The 17,329-nt window shown below is 38.1% G+C and overlaps 1 protein-coding gene across 9 annotated transcripts in view; it reads left to right on the top strand.

Annotated features, from left to right (window-relative positions):
- The window catches only part of INPP4B (inositol polyphosphate-4-phosphatase type II B), a gene marked incomplete at both ends in the record, with an annotated part of 346,425 nt that overhangs the window by 300,793 nt on the left and 28,303 nt on the right, over positions 1–17,329 (top strand). For 8 of the 9 annotated variants that reach the window (XM_079705832.1, XM_079705833.1, XM_079705837.1 and 5 more), the window contains 2 exons: positions 1,583–1,695; positions 5,453–5,607. In XM_079705832.1, the coding sequence (XP_079561958.1) occupies positions 1,583–1,695; positions 5,453–5,607 (268 nt within the window). Of the gene's footprint in view, positions 1–1,582; positions 1,696–5,452; positions 5,608–9,725; positions 10,000–17,329 lie in introns of those variants that run through there. The other variant, XM_079705835.1, reaches the window with a different exon arrangement.

Genomic DNA, 17,329 nt, shown 5'->3' on the forward strand with positions numbered 1-17,329 from the left:
AATTGTTTTCAATGCTCAGTTCCATTTTACCAACCACTTCCATTCTTTGGTAGATATAGATTGCTAGTACAGTTCATTAGGATATTTCCTCTACTCTCTGGAGCTAAAGTAAAGAGCTACTCAGATATATTATTCTAATAAAATGAAACATCTGGTACAATTTTGGGAAGTGCCAAGCTTCATTATGATTAAAGCTTATTTGTGTCATTTGTGTGTGTGTGTGTGATCTGATTCAGGAACAGATCATCTATTTCTTCAATGTAACTGGATAGCCTACGTATAGTCCATGTTGTTCTTATGTATTTTCTTCTGTTTTTAGCCTCAATTAAAGCTCTCAGGAGTTCTTCATCCGTCACTTTGTGGCTTCCACAGTACAGTGTATTTTCATACTGTACGGTACTAACCCAACCACTCTCTTAGACTTTTTGTTTCCATCTCTATATTCTAATCTTGAATCCTATCTCACTGAGTCTCAGGAATACTGGTGTCATAGTGTGCATTGCCTTAGGTTTTAATATAAACCATATGCCATCGATTACCCATGCTCTAGTTATGAGTGTGTAGAGATCTGAGCAATCAGTCACTTCTTGCTCCCTTCCCAATTATCTCATATAATTAACTATCACCTCTTGCGTTGTTCCTCTTTCCATCCATACCTGTGCTCCTTAATAGCACTTGTTCTCAAACAGGATAGACTTTGCCCCCAAGGAACATTTGGCAATATCTGGAGTTTTTTTTTTTTTTTTTTTTTTTTTTTTTTTTTTTTTTTTTTTTTTTTGCGGTACGCAGGCCTCTCACTGTTGTGGCCTCTCCTGTTGCGGAGCACAGGCTCCGGACGTGCAGATTCAGCGGTCATGGCTCACGGGCCCAGCTGCTCCGCAGCATATGGGATCCTCCCGGACCGGGGCACGAACCTGCATCCCCTGCATCGGCAGGCGGACTCTCAACCACTGCGCCACCAGGGAAGCCCTGGAGATATTTTTTGATTGTCACAATGGGAAGGATACTACCGGCTTCTAAATGGTAGAGGTCAGGGATGCTGCTTAACATCCCACAATGCAGAATATAGGCCCACTCCCTACAACCAAGTGTTAGCCAGTCCAAAATGTCAATATTGCCTAGTTAGAGGAATCTTGCTGTGTAGAAACTGACTTCATGTGTTTTGGTTGAACTTTCCAATTCCACCTCTGTGATGTTCAGTTTGATATAGTCTCATGATTCAGACTAGCTGCTCAGGAGCCAAAAATGGAAGGTTGTATCTCATGTTTCATCCACATCCTCTACTTTGGTTGAAGTGAGGCAGCCTTTGTTATTAAAAACAGTTCCCTTCTTGGTGAGTGTTATATCACCCATTGACATTACCCCAGTTACACACAATAGGGAATGAGGGAAACTGAGGCATATTTCTAAGTAAAGAATAAAACCGGAAGGATTAATAAGTATGATTATCCTCAGATACTCTCTGTTCCAAATGGCATTTGTTGTTATGGAAATTACATTTGCAAATATATTAAGGAAAACTCCATGGGCAGCTTAATACTAATACGGTTTCCTTTCTTTCCCCTCTTTTTTTGCTTTTCAGACATTTCACATTTTCAAGAACAAAATGATTTAAAAGGATTACTAGAAAATCTCCATCAAAATATTCAAGCCAAAAAGAGAAAGAATGTAGAAATCATGTGGCTGGCTGCAACGGTAGGCACTCTCCTGTCAAATGGTATTCCCTGTCACTGTGATGATCAGCAAGCATTATCGGGTATCTGCTTTGTAGGGTCCAACCTCTGCACTTTGGGCTACTAGATGTCATTCTCCATTATCCAGGAGATTAGGCATCTAGTCCATCAATAAACTAGAACACAAGATAGAAGATGATGTATTCAACGAGAAAGAATCTCACTCGTTGGCTTTTCTTATAAATTCGGGATGTGTTTGAGGTTAAAATCAAATGTCTGTGATTTTCTTGATATTGCATGTTGCAATGTCGATAGCCCATGTCAGTCAGGGTTTTGAAGTGCTGCTCTAGGGACATATGGTTTCAATAGAAAGTGGTTATCAGATCTCTGACTCACAGCCTCAGTAAGGCTCCTGGACATATTTTTTTGTTAATGAGATTGTAAATGCGATTGTCAATTTAGATATCGGCATAGAATTTATTACTGATGTATTGCTCTTAGGGTAATGAGCTATATTTTGTATGCTTCTTTCTCATTTAATGGCACCCTCAGGGTAGAAGATCTGCCTGCTTCCCCGCCCCCCCAGGTTTCTACAAGGTTGAAGGAGAAAATCATGCCTATAATTTTTAAGCTCTTATCTGGCAACCGTTCAGGTATAGCTCATATGAGTTTTGTTAAACATTCAGACCCAGAGATCCTTTCACTAGGAAGGGATATTTTCATCAGGAAAGGCACACATTGGATATCTTTTTGATGAATGCCATGTTTGAACTTACTGCACAGGATTGCTCGTGTAATTTGGAGTTGAGTGTAACAGATCTTCTCACGTGTGCTATTCATTCTCTATCAATAGCATTTGAAACAAAGCCTTTCCCCCTACTGCCAGCACTTCAATTATAATCTAATATTACTTACTCTCTTCTGGGAAAAAAGAATGGATAATTTACCATGAGTCTACATAAAGTAATTTACCAAGAGCAAGGCAGAGGAAAGCTGCTTTAGTTTCCCTTCATGCCCTCTTGGAGCCCCAGGGAAGAACATCAAAGGTAACAATATGAAACGTTGCTTTCAGGCATCTCATTTACACTGGTCCCATTTAGCATCGTACTACATTACATGAAAGTTGTTTTTAATAGTTCTTTCTCCTGTGTCTTCTCTATATATCTTCAAAGACTACAATGGTTGCTAATTGTCATGAAAATTTCACAAAGACAGGTCGTAAGTTATTTTTGCTATACTACTAATGACATGATAGCACAAAAGTAGTTTGATCATTTCCCAAGGCCATCTGACAACTTAGGAACATATACACATGTCATTATACACATATCGTGCAGTCATGTAAGTTGACAAATGAAGGATGCACAGGTAGAACCACAAATGTATATTTTCTCTAGTACATGTAGTTTTCTCATTTGAATATATTTTTAAAATTCCCATAAATCCTACGTTTCTGAAATTTTTTTGAAATGTATATACCAACCATATATGGTTTAGTCACAACTTACCATTGAATTCATGAATGGGTGATTACTTGCCTTGATAAATATACAGCACCCATAGTGTGCAAATTTGGCATTCTGTAGGAATATTGACTTTATTATTAATAGCGTGTCTATAGGGTGATACATGAGTTTCAATATCCTCTTTGTAAACCAGGGATCTTGGTATTACTCTTAAAGAAATATAGAAATTCCCTTTGACATTTTCCAAAAAGATTTTATTTCTGTCTCTGTTTTATTATCCTCTCTTCTTTAAAACGATTAATGAAATACTGCTTTTGTTAATGTTTTACATTCTAATTGAAAAATGTAAAGCTATTTGGTTTTATCCTGAATGAATTTTAAAAGATGAAAAATGAGAATTTAAAAAGACCAAATACCAAATTAAGCTAATGTTAAATTAAGCTCATATAGTTCAGAAGAGTTGTGAAATACAGAAACCAAGGCCCAACCTGTCTGCTTTGGAATTGCCCCAGCTTCTTTTTTTTAAATAAATTTATTTATTTTATTATTTTATTTTATTTTTGGCTGCGTTGGGTCTTCATTGCTGTGCGTGGGCTTTTCTCTGGTTGCGGCAAGTGGGGGCTACTCTTCGTTGCGGTGCGCGGGCTTCTCATTGTGGTGGCTTCTCTTGTTGCGGAGCACAGGCTCTAGGTGCGTAGGCTTCAATAGTTGTGGCACGTGGGCTCAGTAGTTGTGGCTCGTGAGCTCTAGAGCACAGGCTCAGTCATTGTGGCACACAGGCTTAGTTGCTCCGCAGCATGTGGGATCTTCCCGGACCAGGGATTGAATCCGTGTCCCCTGCATTGGCAGGCGGATTCTTAACCACTGTGCCACCAGGGAAACCCGCCCAGATTCCTCTTGATTTTAAATTTGTAACATGAAATATCCTTAGTAGGATAGTTGCATACAATTGTGATAATGCATTTTAAAGAATATTCATTCTTTTAAAAAATCACCTCTCATAAGTGACCATTGAGGTCTGTATTTTGTTACTATAAATATAGTCAAGGCCTTTGTTATTTTATATTAACATTTTTGAAATACTATTTATTTAAATGCATTAGTGTTTTCTACAAGAAAAAAAAAAGATTACATGTTGAAATCATGCTCTCACATTTCTCTAGTCACTTACATTGGAGAGAGTGAGAAAGTACCTAAGGGCTAATAAGGACTTGTAAATCCTAAGCTAAGTATCAGAATCACAATTAATTCATGATAAAAACCCTTGATAAACTGTATTATTATATCCACTCTTCAAAGCAGGCAACTGTTAAGGCCTCCTCAATGGCAGATAATAAAGGAGGCCTGTATTTCATCAGAGTAGATGTATCTTAAGTGCATGTTGATGAACATTGTTGATGCATTACCATGGACTAGGGAAGAGAAAAGAATGGAGTGATTCACCTGTTAACCATAAAGCAATGAGACCATAAATTATTGCTACTTACAGATTCTTCTCCTGGCTTACATCAGAATAACAACAAGAAAGAATTATAGAGAGAAACAGAACAGGACAGAAGTTAAAGACTTGGTCCTTGTTAGGTAGACTTATATCAGCATCCCGGCTCTGCTCTGTTGTGCATGTCACCTTACCTATCTACACCTCAATTTCCTCATCTGTAAAGTGAGATTAATATACCTTCCTCCAGGGTTCATGTGCAGTTAACAGAGCAAATCTATATGAAATTTATTAGCATTGTACCTGGTGCACAGTAGATATGCAATTACAGTGGCCATTTTTGGTGTCCTTATTCTTATTAGTTGCGTTGATGAGTGGTTTCCTTATCGGCTTCACTTGGCACCATGTGGATGTTTGAAATCTCATAACATCCAGCAGAGATTAGTAAAGGTTATTTTAAATATATAGTAAGAAGGTATTAGCTATGTAAGATTCAAATCAAGTGGCTGATCCAGGAAATACAGATTATTTTTTCCCCTTCACTATTAAGATATTGCTTCTGAGCTGTGATTATCATTATCCCCTGCAGCTTAGATCCCCTCTCAGAGAGGATTGCTGCCTCTGCTGGATATTTACCATCTTATACGCCTTCAACAGCCCCACACCTCATGTACAAAGAGCTAAATAAATTAAATCTATTCCACCAGCTTTTGAAATGAAAAGATAATATTTTTCCATTCCATAGGCAGATTGAACCAGTTAACTTTCATAAATTAACATAAATTTGGTGGGTTTAGACTAGAAGTGTCTAGAGGACTCTGACATTTTAGAGTAATCTGCAAATAAACAATAAACTGTGTATATGTCTGTTACAGATTTGTCGCAAACTAAATGGCATCCGTTTCACCTGTTGTAAAAGTGCCAAAGACAGGACGTCGATGTCCGTGACGCTTGAACAATGCTCAATCTTGAGGGATGAGCACCAGTTACACAAGGACTTCTTTATCCGAGCACTGGATTGTATGAGAAGGTACCCATATGTCTTCAACTTTCTTTCTTTTTTTAAAAAAATTTTATTGAAGTGATTTAGTCATGCATATGTATTCTTTTTTATATTCCTTTTCATTATCGTTTATCACGGGATATTGCATACAGTTCCCTGTGCTATATAATAGGACCTCATTGTTTCTTTTTTTTTTTTTTCTCATTGTTTCTTTTAGGTCATTTTAAGGTTTGGGTTTTTATTTTTTTCCAAATATGTATTTTACTGGAGGACTAAACATTTAGTTACTTCACTGCATTTCCATGGCTTAGAGCTGATGACATGAGAGATAACATAATTTTAAGTGAATACTCATTTTAGGCAATAAAAAAAAATGTGGCCAGATTTTGATCATCTGAATGGAGGATATATTTCATTAATACATTTAGACCTAAGTTGAAGGGCTCCGGTCTTTTCACATATAACACTTGAAGAGCACAGTCCCTTTTCATACAAGTCGTTATGTGTATGCACAAAATAAAACTAAGTCGTTATGCAAACAAAGCAACTATCCAAAAAATGGCAACTAACAGGTGATCTTTCCATGGCTTGCAGGGTCTTCCTACCTTTAACCTCCTTCCTAAAATTATTTTCACATCACTCATAATAAAGATGGGATTACACGGATCCTTTAAGATTGAGAATTAATATGGTTACTCTGCTGACATTTAAAATATTCTGCCTGAAGTCATGTTTCTTGATTCATTTCCACAGTAATTAAATCTAAAGTCTAAGCCATAATGGGAAAGAAAAAGTGCCTCATTCACAACATCTGTCAGCAAGGACATATGTTAATTAAAAACTTTAGCAAACTTGTCTCTTTGCCACAAAGACCGACTCAGAAGCACAACAGGAAACATGGGACAGGCTCCCTGATCCCAGAAAGGAATGTCATGTGATGCTCTGAGAGGGCTGCTTCTTATCTGGCATGTTATTAGCTCCATTTTTCTTTTAACTGCTACAGTCTTTCTATGGCGAGGGTGATGCTTGCCTGCGCTCCTTCTATGCTGTATGTTTTCCCCGCTAATGAGAGGGTTGTGAAGTCCTCTCTTTTACCCCATTTCATGTCTCTTGGCATTTTCGTTGTTCAGTGGAGTTCTACCATAATTTTTGGATAAATGTATGAGGATATCTTCAAGACCTGACATGAGCATCTCAGCCATACGAAACATGTTTGGTTGTCATAAAAGGCTTTTTTTCAATAATAATCTCTCAACACTCACAGGGAAGGTTCAGAATCTGAGTATAAAATCTTCTAATGTGCATTTAAAAAGCACAGATGTCACTATGGATGGAACAAAGATGCCAGGTGAGGAGGGCAGAGCACATGATGTTACAGGCCTGAAACCCTAGAGGGCTAAAATGGTTCAACCAGCATAAAGTATCTGGAAGGTGAAACTGTTACTTGTTTATTTAAGGTAGGGGTAAGGGAGGACCCTTAAATTAGAAAGGTAATTTTTTCCAATCCGTAAATAAAGGGCATATCTGTCATATATATGCTGAACTATAAAACTACATATTTTGGAATAGCATAAAGGTTGTATGGACCTGACATTATATATACAACACATTTGCTAATGACATAACATTTATGAGGATTTAGTTTGGGATTGTGAAATAAAAGTAAGGCACTAGAAATTTAATCCAAAAATAGTAAAGATCTTAACTTCCATATCCCCACTACTCTAGTGAAATTTCAAATCTGCCAAATTTATCCTTTGGTTTTGTGTCTATGTGAGGGCTGCATGAGAGTGTGAGGGCTTGTCCATGTGTGTGTATGCATGTGTGTGTGTGTTTGTGCATGCATGTGTTTAAGGGAAATAGATGTGTTATTGTCTTGAATAACTGACGTCCTTTCCCTCTTTGGGTACTGTCTTACATCACAAGCCCATAGGTTTGTAAGCTCTGGCCATAGGGCAGAGTAGATGAGAGGATGCGGCTTCGGAGCCAGCTGACCTGAGTTTGAATCCCGGCCATGTGCCACTTAGCAGCCAAGAGGAAGTTAATCTCATCCTGCCTCTTAGTGCCTGAGGCTAGTTAGTCAACCTCTTGGTGCCTCAGTCTTCTCTTGTGTAAAAATAGACATGCTAATGATAGTAGCCCTTCTTAGGAATGTCTCCAGGATTAAATGAATTGATATGTGTAAAGTGATTAGATCAACGTTTGAGACACAGTGATCACTCTACGATATTTGTTAAGAAAATAAATATCAAAGGTCATGATGTTCCTGAGACAATCAAGTCTAGGCAATTATGAGCCTCGTTTTTTTTGGAATATATTATGACATACGGTTTGACTCCAATACCATATATTAAAATCTTGTAAATAAGCTTTCAAATGCAATGTTTTATCTATTTAAGAAAATAAGCTCTTTAAATACCACTTTGAAACTGTGCGTGTGTTTACAAATGCTGTGCTAATTATGGATGGATTGCATTCATTAAAGTAAGCCTGGATAGGTTTCTTATAAGTATTTTTTATGTTAATGTGTATTATTGTATGCCCTTACAAATAATCATAGAATTTGAGATCAAGAAGTCACCTTAAAAATTTAGTCAAACCTGATTCACCTTATGAATAATGAAACTGAGCTCTACAGAGTGTTTCAGCAAAGACTACTCAGAAAATACTAGAGCCAACACTAAAACACAGATGCCTTAGTTACATTTTTTTATCCTGTGCTATACAGTAGGACCTTGTTGTTTTCCTTTTTTTTTATAAATGTTATTTATTTTTTATACAACAGTTTCTTATTAGTTATCTGTTTTATACATATTAGTGTATATATGTCAATCCCATAATTATTTGGTTATGTATTTGACTACTTCACATCTGTTAGTTAAAATATTATGTAAGTCATATGAGTCATAAGAACCATGTACTTTTCGAAATTGGAGACTGTGTGCAAGACCAGAGTGGTCTGCCCAAATCCTGAGACCTTGAAGAACAAACTCTAGTTCTAGAATGTTAACTCTTAATTTCTACCTTATCTATCACGTTCACTATTGTATCTGGGCATTTGAGCACAGTGTCTGGTCCAGATTGAAATAAATATAAATAGTGGTTGAATAAACAAAGAACAGTCCAAATAGGAATTCATTCTGCTGCCTTCTGTTTTTCAGAACCGTGTAGCAACTTTTTCATCTGTTTTTTTTTTTTTTTTTTTTTTTTTTTTTGCGGTACGCGGGCCTCTCACTGCCGTGGCCTCTCCCGTTGCGGAGCACAGGCTCCGGACGTGCAGGCCCAGCGGCCATGGCTCACGGGCCCAGCCGCTCCACGGCATGTGGGATCTTCCCAGACCGGGGCACGAACCCGTGTCCCCTGCATCGGCAGGCGGACTCCCAACAACTGCGCCACCAGGGAAGCCCTCATCTGTTTTTAAAATTGTATTTTCAATTATGTTCTGAGATAGTAGTTCAGTTCTTACTTTTATGTCTAAGCCTTGTTTCCTAGGGTTGCACTTGGGTCTCTGTAGTTCAGTGATCAGTCAGTGATTAGCCAGAAGTTGTGCTCAAACAGTTCAATCCAGTAAGGCTTTCAACCTCTGCTGATATATCTGTGTATGGACTGGGAAACATGTTCAAATTCAGGAGTTTTCACATCCATCCTGCCTTTTCTTTCCACCAGGCCCTATTAGATCCTACTGGTCAAACCAGGATGTGTGGAAATTGATCAAAGCCCTCCATGGTTCTCTCATGTCCAGGATCTCATTTCCCATTACATTCATGGCTAGTCCACTGGTCTGGGGAGTGGCCCAAGTGGGAGTGCAGGCTCAGGCCAGCTGTGAGGTTGGCAGTCAGCATTTGTTTGCCTCCAAGGAAGCTAATGCTTCAGACAGTGCCTGGGAGTAGGCTTTTCTACTCTTCACTTCCAATGCACTCAGACCCTGGGGCAGCAAAGTTGCCAGTTTTCATGGCAGCCTCTCCCTGGTAGAGGTTTAGCTGAGAGGGGCGGGGTGGGAGCAGCCCCAGGCAGAAGGACCACAGACTTGCCCTCTTCTTACTTGCCAGTCAGCAGTTTTCCAAGAAGAAACCCTTTTCCAATTGTTGCTTGTCTTTGGCTTATATTAGGGTCCTGAAATGGTTGGTTTTGACAATATTTTTCAGTGTCATGATTTTGGGAGGAGGAAGAGGGTTTGCAGAGCTCTTTGCTCTGCCATCTGATGGACAGTCCCAGCCTCCAGACAGTAGCTGCTTCTGGGACATTAAAAAACTACGTATATTTGGACCCTGTGCAGTTTATCATTGAGGTGGATCCAGGGATCCAGAATTTTTAAGAACTTTACAAATATTCCAGGAAACACACTGGATTTTTTTAAAAAGCTAGTATTTTAAAGGAGTTTGATTTTTATGTTTTTAATGTATTAAAGTTTTTTATTTTATTTGACATCAGTTGCAGTTTATTTTATCTTTGAATTATTCTAACCACCTTTCAGGCTATTTACTCTGGATATTTTTAAAAGTTCACTGGGGTTATAATATCAATGTTGTTTTTGTAGTTTTAGTTTTTTCCTTATCTATATTAAACTTTTCTACTGTATAGTGCTTATATCTGTTAAATTTTCATATTATTTATGGATGAGAGAAATGTTATAGATAAAAAGAAATGAAGCTTCATCTACCTGCTTGTTCAGAAGTCCCCTCACAAGAATAAGGTTCATGAGAGTGGGGACTTTTGTTAACTTCTTCACTGCTATATTTTAATTATCAGTACCTACTGGCACAAAAACAGAAAGATAGATCAATGGAACAGGATAGAAAGCCCAGAGATAAACCCACGCACATATGGTCAACTTATCTTTGATAAAGGAGGCAGGAATGTACAGTGGAGAAAGGACAGCCTCTTCAATAAGTGGTGCTGGGAAAACTGGACAGGGACATGTAAAAGTATGAGTTTAGATCATTCCCTAACACCATACACAAAAATAAGCTCAAAATGGATTAAAGACCTAAATGTAAGGCCAGAAACTATCAAACTCTTAGAGGAAAACATAGGCAGAACACTCTATGACATAAATCACAGCAAGATCCTTTTTGACCCACGTCCTAGAGAAATGGAAATAAAAACAAAAATAAACAAATGGGACCTAATGAAACTTCAAAGCTTTTGCACAGCAAAGGAAACCATAAACAAGACCAAAAGACAACCCTCAGAATGGGAGAAAATATTTGCAAATGAAGCAACTGACAAAGGATTAATCTCCAAAATTTATAAACAGCTCATGCAGCTCAATAGCAAAAAAACAAACAACCCAATCCAAAAATGGGCAGAAGACTTAAATAGGCATTTCTCCAAAGAAGATATACAGACTGCCAACAAACACATGAACGAATGCTCAACATCATTAATCATTAGAGAAATGCAAATCAAAACTACAATGAGATATCATCTCACACCAGTCAGAATGGCCATCATCAAGAAATCTAGAAACAATAAATGCTGGAGAGGGTGTGGAGAAAAGGGAACACTCTTGCACTGCTGGTGGGAATGTGAATTGGTACAGCCACTATGGAGAACAGTATGGAGGTTCCTTAAAAAACTAAAACTAGAACTACCATATGACCCAGCAATCCCACTACTAGGCATATACCCTGAGAAAACCATAATTCAAAAAGAGTCATGTACCAAAATGTTCATAGCAGCTCTATTCACAATAGCCCAGAGATGGAAACAACCTAAGTGTCCATCATCGGATGAATGGATAAAGAAGATGTGGCACATATTTTTTTTTTTTTTTTTTTTTTTTGCAGTAATAGGGCCTCTCACTGTTGTGGCCTCTCCCGTTGCGGAGCACAGGCTCCGGACGCGCAGGCCCAGCGGCCATGGCTCACGGGCCCAGCCGCTCCGCGGTACGTGGGATCCTCCCGGACCGGGGCACGAACCCGTGTCCCCTGCATTGGCAGGCAGACTCTCAACCACTGCGCCACCAGGGAAGCCCCGATGTGGCACATATATACAATGGAATATTACTCAGCCATAAAAAGAAACGAAACTGAGCTATTTGTAATGAGGTGGATAGACCTAGAGTCTGTCATACAGAGTGAAGTAAGTCAGAAAGAGAAAGACAAATACCGTATGCTAACACATATATATGGAATTAAAAAAAAAATGTCATGAAGAACCTAGGGGTAAAACAGGAATAAAGACACAGACCTACTTGAGAATGGACTTGAGGATATGGGGAGGGGGAAGCGTAAGCTGTGACAAAGCGAAAGAGAGGCATGGACATATATACACTACCAAACGTAAGGTAGATAGATAGTGGGAAGCAGCCGCAGAGCACAGGGAGATCAGCTCGGTGCTTTGTGACCGCCTGGAGGGGTGGGATGGGGAGGGTGGGAGGGAGGGAGATGCATGAGGGAAGGGATGTGGGAACAGATGTGTATGTATGACTGATTCACTTTGTTATAAAGCAGAAACTAATAAAAAAAATGATAAAAAAATTATCAGTACCTAGAATAATGCCTAGTTATAGCAGGTTCTCTCTCAATAAATAGTCAATGAGTGAGTGAATGAATAACATAGGTTTCTAAAATGTTCAAGTCCTATAAGGAAGTTTTGTACATACATGGGTATTTGGAAATAAGCAAATGAAATTATTGCTCAGTTGTGACATATTTATAAGCAAAAGTTCCAGAAGATGAAAGTGGAAGTTTTGGAGAGGTTTCAACTCAAATTCAAAAACAAACAGGCCACAAACAATCCACCTTAACGCACAGTCTGAATCTGTCAACCAAAATTTTAGAAACAGACATGAAATAAAAAGGTGTTTATTTAGGGCTGCAGCCCCGGAGACACAGATTCAACAAGCACTTGAATTGTGTTTTACCAGACTACAAAATGGGGGAGGCTTATAAAGGCAAAACCCCACAAGGTTACAGTTAGTTACGTGAGTTGTTTATCAAGAATTATAATTGGAGCTGGCAAGAGTCAGGGTGCTTGTTCAGTGAGGATTGGTTGGAATCCCAAATGGTTGCATAGTGACAATGGAAGACCTTGAGACCATAGGTTGCAGCTGGCAGGTATTGTTCTGAACATGGTCCTTGGGTCTGGTACAGCTCAGTGGAAGTTCAGATTCCCAGTGATGAAGAGACTTGTCGGAGACCAGGTCCTCAATGGCCGCCCCACTGCATTTTTATATGCCTGAACCATGTTTACTCTATCATAATTTCAACTTGTCATTATACCCTCTGTACAGTTTTTTAAAATTTCAGACTCTCTCTTTTCTTACATATCCAATATTACTTATAGCTTCACACTTCTGACACGTGCTCCTAGTTACAGTCTGTTTGACTGAAATGGCACAAGATCCTCTTCAGATTAGGAAGTTGGCAAGGAGTGGGTAGGTCTGACTCTATAAGGAACTCTTAGTGGTTACCTATGTTATGAGACCAAAACAATGATTCTCACAGGAGACCCACCACAGACTAGGTTCTGGGATAGAGCCGGGGTCGAGAACTGCTTGACTAAAGTCTGCCTCATTTAAACCAGCCACCATTCGGGAATTGACTTTAATGGCTTTGTGGTATGACTCTAAGCCTGGTATAACTAGCCTTTCTTTGAGTTTTGAAGTGTATGTGTATCGCCAAATTCTCCCTTGATCATCTGTGGCAGGAATTTATGAAATGGTGGCTGAATAATCGGCAGATTTTTAGTTTTAAAAAGAAAGGGAGGATGCATTCAGTATCAGCACTCAGTTGTTTCTTATGGAATCACCATTGAATGCTAAGAGCCACCTTGTCACAATGCGTTTGCAAAAAGCATATTTAGTAGGGCCTTTCAAACTTATATTTGATTAATAGGTGATTGGGATTGGGTTGAAAAATAATAAAATTTGACTGGATTATAACATGTCATGTTTTATCAAAAAATAATTGTGTCAGGAAATTTAATTGCCACTAAAAAGTAAATGAAAATGAAAATGCCAGTGCACTGTTATTTTCCCTTAAGAGGAACTCTAGGATTTTGTGTATATACAGTGTAGCAGTGTGACACCATATTGCTTAGTTGTCTGTCTGTAACTTTTATTTTCCTTATGTTACATTATTCTTCAATCTGTCATTCTATAATGGCTCTTTAAAGTTAAGATAGTTGGTATGTCATTAGTAAGACAAATCAGGGTATGCTTCAGCATAAAACCTATTTACTACCCTTAAGATACAGGGCTTTAATCATTCTATTTTAGTAAATATTTAATTCACAAGAGAGGGATTAAAAGGCCCATCAGCCTTATTTTTATTATCCTGCTGAATGTCATATTCTCAACATGAAGTTTATGTGTCAGGGAGTGTAACTTATGAAATGTTCTGCTTTATAAATAAGTGACCTTAATCAACTGATGTCAGTATAGGTTTTATTTCTCATGACTTACTCCTTTAAGTATCCTTTTGTGGGATTTGTTTTTGAGTCACAAAGGTCATTTGTGTTCAAATAGAAACATGTCTTCCTTCTTTCCTTAGTCTTGTTTCCACTTTGGCTTTTTTTTTTTTTTTTTTTTTTTTTTTACTTTTGATTGTACTAGTCGGAGAAGAGCTCCCATTATTGCATATTATCCCTTATTTCAAATATTGAAGTGAATAAGAAGCATTGCAGACATAGGTAATTGAAGCTTTCAGTTGTCTCTTGACTGCTGGAAAGGGATGTGTTTATGTAGAACAGCCCGAGCAGGAGCTGTTTCTCCATTATCACTTAGTCTTATCTCTTCCCTTGAGAGTTTCAGTGGTGTGTTTGCTGTATTATTTCAGTCCGTACCTGAGACAAGTAACAGTAATAAGCCCAGATGAAGTCACTGTCTTCTTAGGCATGCTAATAATTACGTGAAAACTTACCCCACTTAGGATATTGTTGCTTCAGCTGCTGGTAAGGCGAAAGATGCTGCAGAGAGTACACTTCTATAGAAATCATGTTAGAGCAAATATCTCTTAACAAGATATCCACAGATAAACCACCACAAAAGAATTGCTCTTACTAGAGAAATCAAAGAATGACCTACAAAAAAACCTTCAACTTCCTGAACAAAATGTATGTGCTAATTTTAGGCTATCTTCTTCATACATTTATGTGTGTCAGATTATTTTGCTACTAAAAAGTAGTAGTTTTGAGATCTGTTTCTTTTCCCTAATTTGTTTGGTATTTAATTTTGTTTTCAAGTACTTGTGACTTGAGACCCTATAAGTATGGAGCTTATCATTCAGAGCCGTTATAAGCTTTAGACACACCTTTCCAAATAAGTCACTTCTCTCAGTTCCTCAACTTATTAACTGAGGGCTCCTAACCTGAATTTTGGTTGTAGTGCTCTAGTCTCTAGCCCAGGGTAACAAACTGAAAGTCTTCACAGGCTACTGTCTAATGAAAACTGGACTGAGAGGCAATGGAGTTTATGAAAAAGCAGCCAAAATACTGCAAACTTTTCTCCTGATCAGAAGATCACAGACGACAAAGAAGTTCAAATGCCCAGTGTAATACATTTATACCCGAGGATAATGATCTCAAGTTCTATGGACAAAATATATTATGCACAATTACCCCGCATTCTCTTCCGTTCATTGAGCCCATCAGAATTTATGTGAATGTGAATGACATCTTTATAGGGATCAAGGGTGTAATTTATAAAACATATCATTTACAAAATTGGTAGCTGATTAGTAGTAACAAGTCGCATGTGATATTTCTCAAGTATCACAGCATTGTTTGGGGGATTTCACTGCACTGAATCCTCTAAAATCTAACCATCGAGACAGCTGAGTGGAGAGCAGGATGTCAGGTGAAGTAAGTACAGACAGTCCCTGGCTTAAGGTTGTTTGTCTTAGGATTTGGGGACTTTACAATGGTGCAAAAGGAATACACATTGAGTAGAAACTGTACTTGGAATTTTGCTCTTTTCCCAGGGCTAGTGACGGGCAGCGCAGATACTCTCTCGTGATGCTGGCAGGGCAGCCACAGCTACCATTCAGCCACGGGATCATGAGGGGAAACCACTGATACACTTAGAGCCATTCTATTTTTCAGTACAGTATTTAATAACTTATATGAGATATTCAAGGCTGTATAAAATAAGCTCTGTGTTAGATGATTTTTGTGCAACTGTAGGTTTATGTAAGTGTTCTGAGTGTGTTTAAGATAGTCTAGGCTAAGCTATAATGATCTGTAGGTTAGATGTATTAAACGCATTTTTGACTTATGATATTTTCAACTGAAAATGAGTAACGTAAGTGTTCTGAGCACTTCAAATGTATAGCATTCTTTAATAAGCTTTTTCTTTATTAATAGAGTGGCCTCATTCCTAGTTCAGTTTTATGACATAACCCTTGCCCTGATATAACTCTTTCTCACAATACATTCTTGACACCTTACTAAATTTTTGGTATCCATTTAGACTGTCTTAAATTCCTTTTTAAGACAAGGCGGGATGTGAATACTTAAGAATAAAATCACATAAAGCATTCCCTACCTGCTAGGCTCAAGGCTTTTCCTAAATCTGCTCTTAGCACTCATCAAATCAAGTTGAATAATACTGATTTGGAGTTCTTTCTAACAGCAGAAAAAAAAAATCTAGGCTCTTACACATAAGAACTGAATTTATATGTTTTCAAAGTGATGTCTGTCTTCTCAACTATTTGAGAAAATAATGGCATGATAGTTTTGTATGCTTCAGAGTTTGAAAATCACCTTGACTGCTGTCTTGCTCTAGAAAATAGAAATACAATAGATATCATCTGTTGTTCAGTTTCTGTTCCCTAATTTAATTTTATAACAAACTCAGAGATGGAATCTTTGTAACAGATAGTTTTTTTTTTGATTTTGTGATAAAGATTTTTTTTCTCTTGGAAAGACTAGAACAAAAGTGAGAAAAAAGCTTATTAGAGCGGTCAAGAGATATTATTTTTGCCAGAAAAGGAGGGGGCAAATGCCTTCCTCTTCACAAGAATGAACTGATTTTACAGCAGCTGCTCTTGAAATAGATACATTTATTGAAAACTCCTACTGATCTCCAATACCTATAAAAAAAGGAAAACCATTTTTTTCTATAAGAAAACAAAAATCCCACATACATATATGCAAAGTCCATGTGATCAAATATTACATGGTCATAAAGTCAAAAGGCAACTGAGGCAGCTGTGTAGACTTGCCATGGGTTCAGCTTGACCACATGAGAAATGTGTGGAAAGCCCAAATTCCAACAAGCATTTGCTGAGTTTAATCTTTTTCCTCTGGGGTTGGATTACGTAAGTATGATTTTTTTTTATTAGTTTCTGCTTTATAACAAAGTGAATCAGTCATACATATACATCTGTTCCCACATCCCTTCCCTCTTGCGTCTCCCTCCCTCCCACCCTCCCTATCCCACCCCTCTAGGTGGTCGAGCTGATCTCCCTGTGCTATGCGGCTGCTTCCCACTATCTATCTACCTTACGTTTGGTACTGTATATATGTCCATGCCTCTCTCTCGCTTTGTCACAGCTTACCCTTCCCCCTCCCCATATCCTCAAGTCCATTCTCAAGTAGGTCTGTGTCTTTATTCCTGTTTTACCCCTAGGTTCTTCATGACATATTTTTTCTTAAATTCCATATATATGTGTTATCATACGGTATTTATCTTTCTCTTTCTGACTTACTTCACTCTGTATGACAGACTCTAGGTCTATCCACCTCATTACAAATAGCTCAGTTTCGTTTCTTTTTATGGCTGAGTAATATTCCATTGTATATA

Source organism: Hyperoodon ampullatus (assembly GCF_949752795.1).
Source record: "Hyperoodon ampullatus genome assembly, chromosome: 1".
In the NCBI taxonomy this organism is placed as follows: Eukaryota; Metazoa; Chordata; class Mammalia; order Artiodactyla; family Ziphiidae; genus Hyperoodon; species Hyperoodon ampullatus.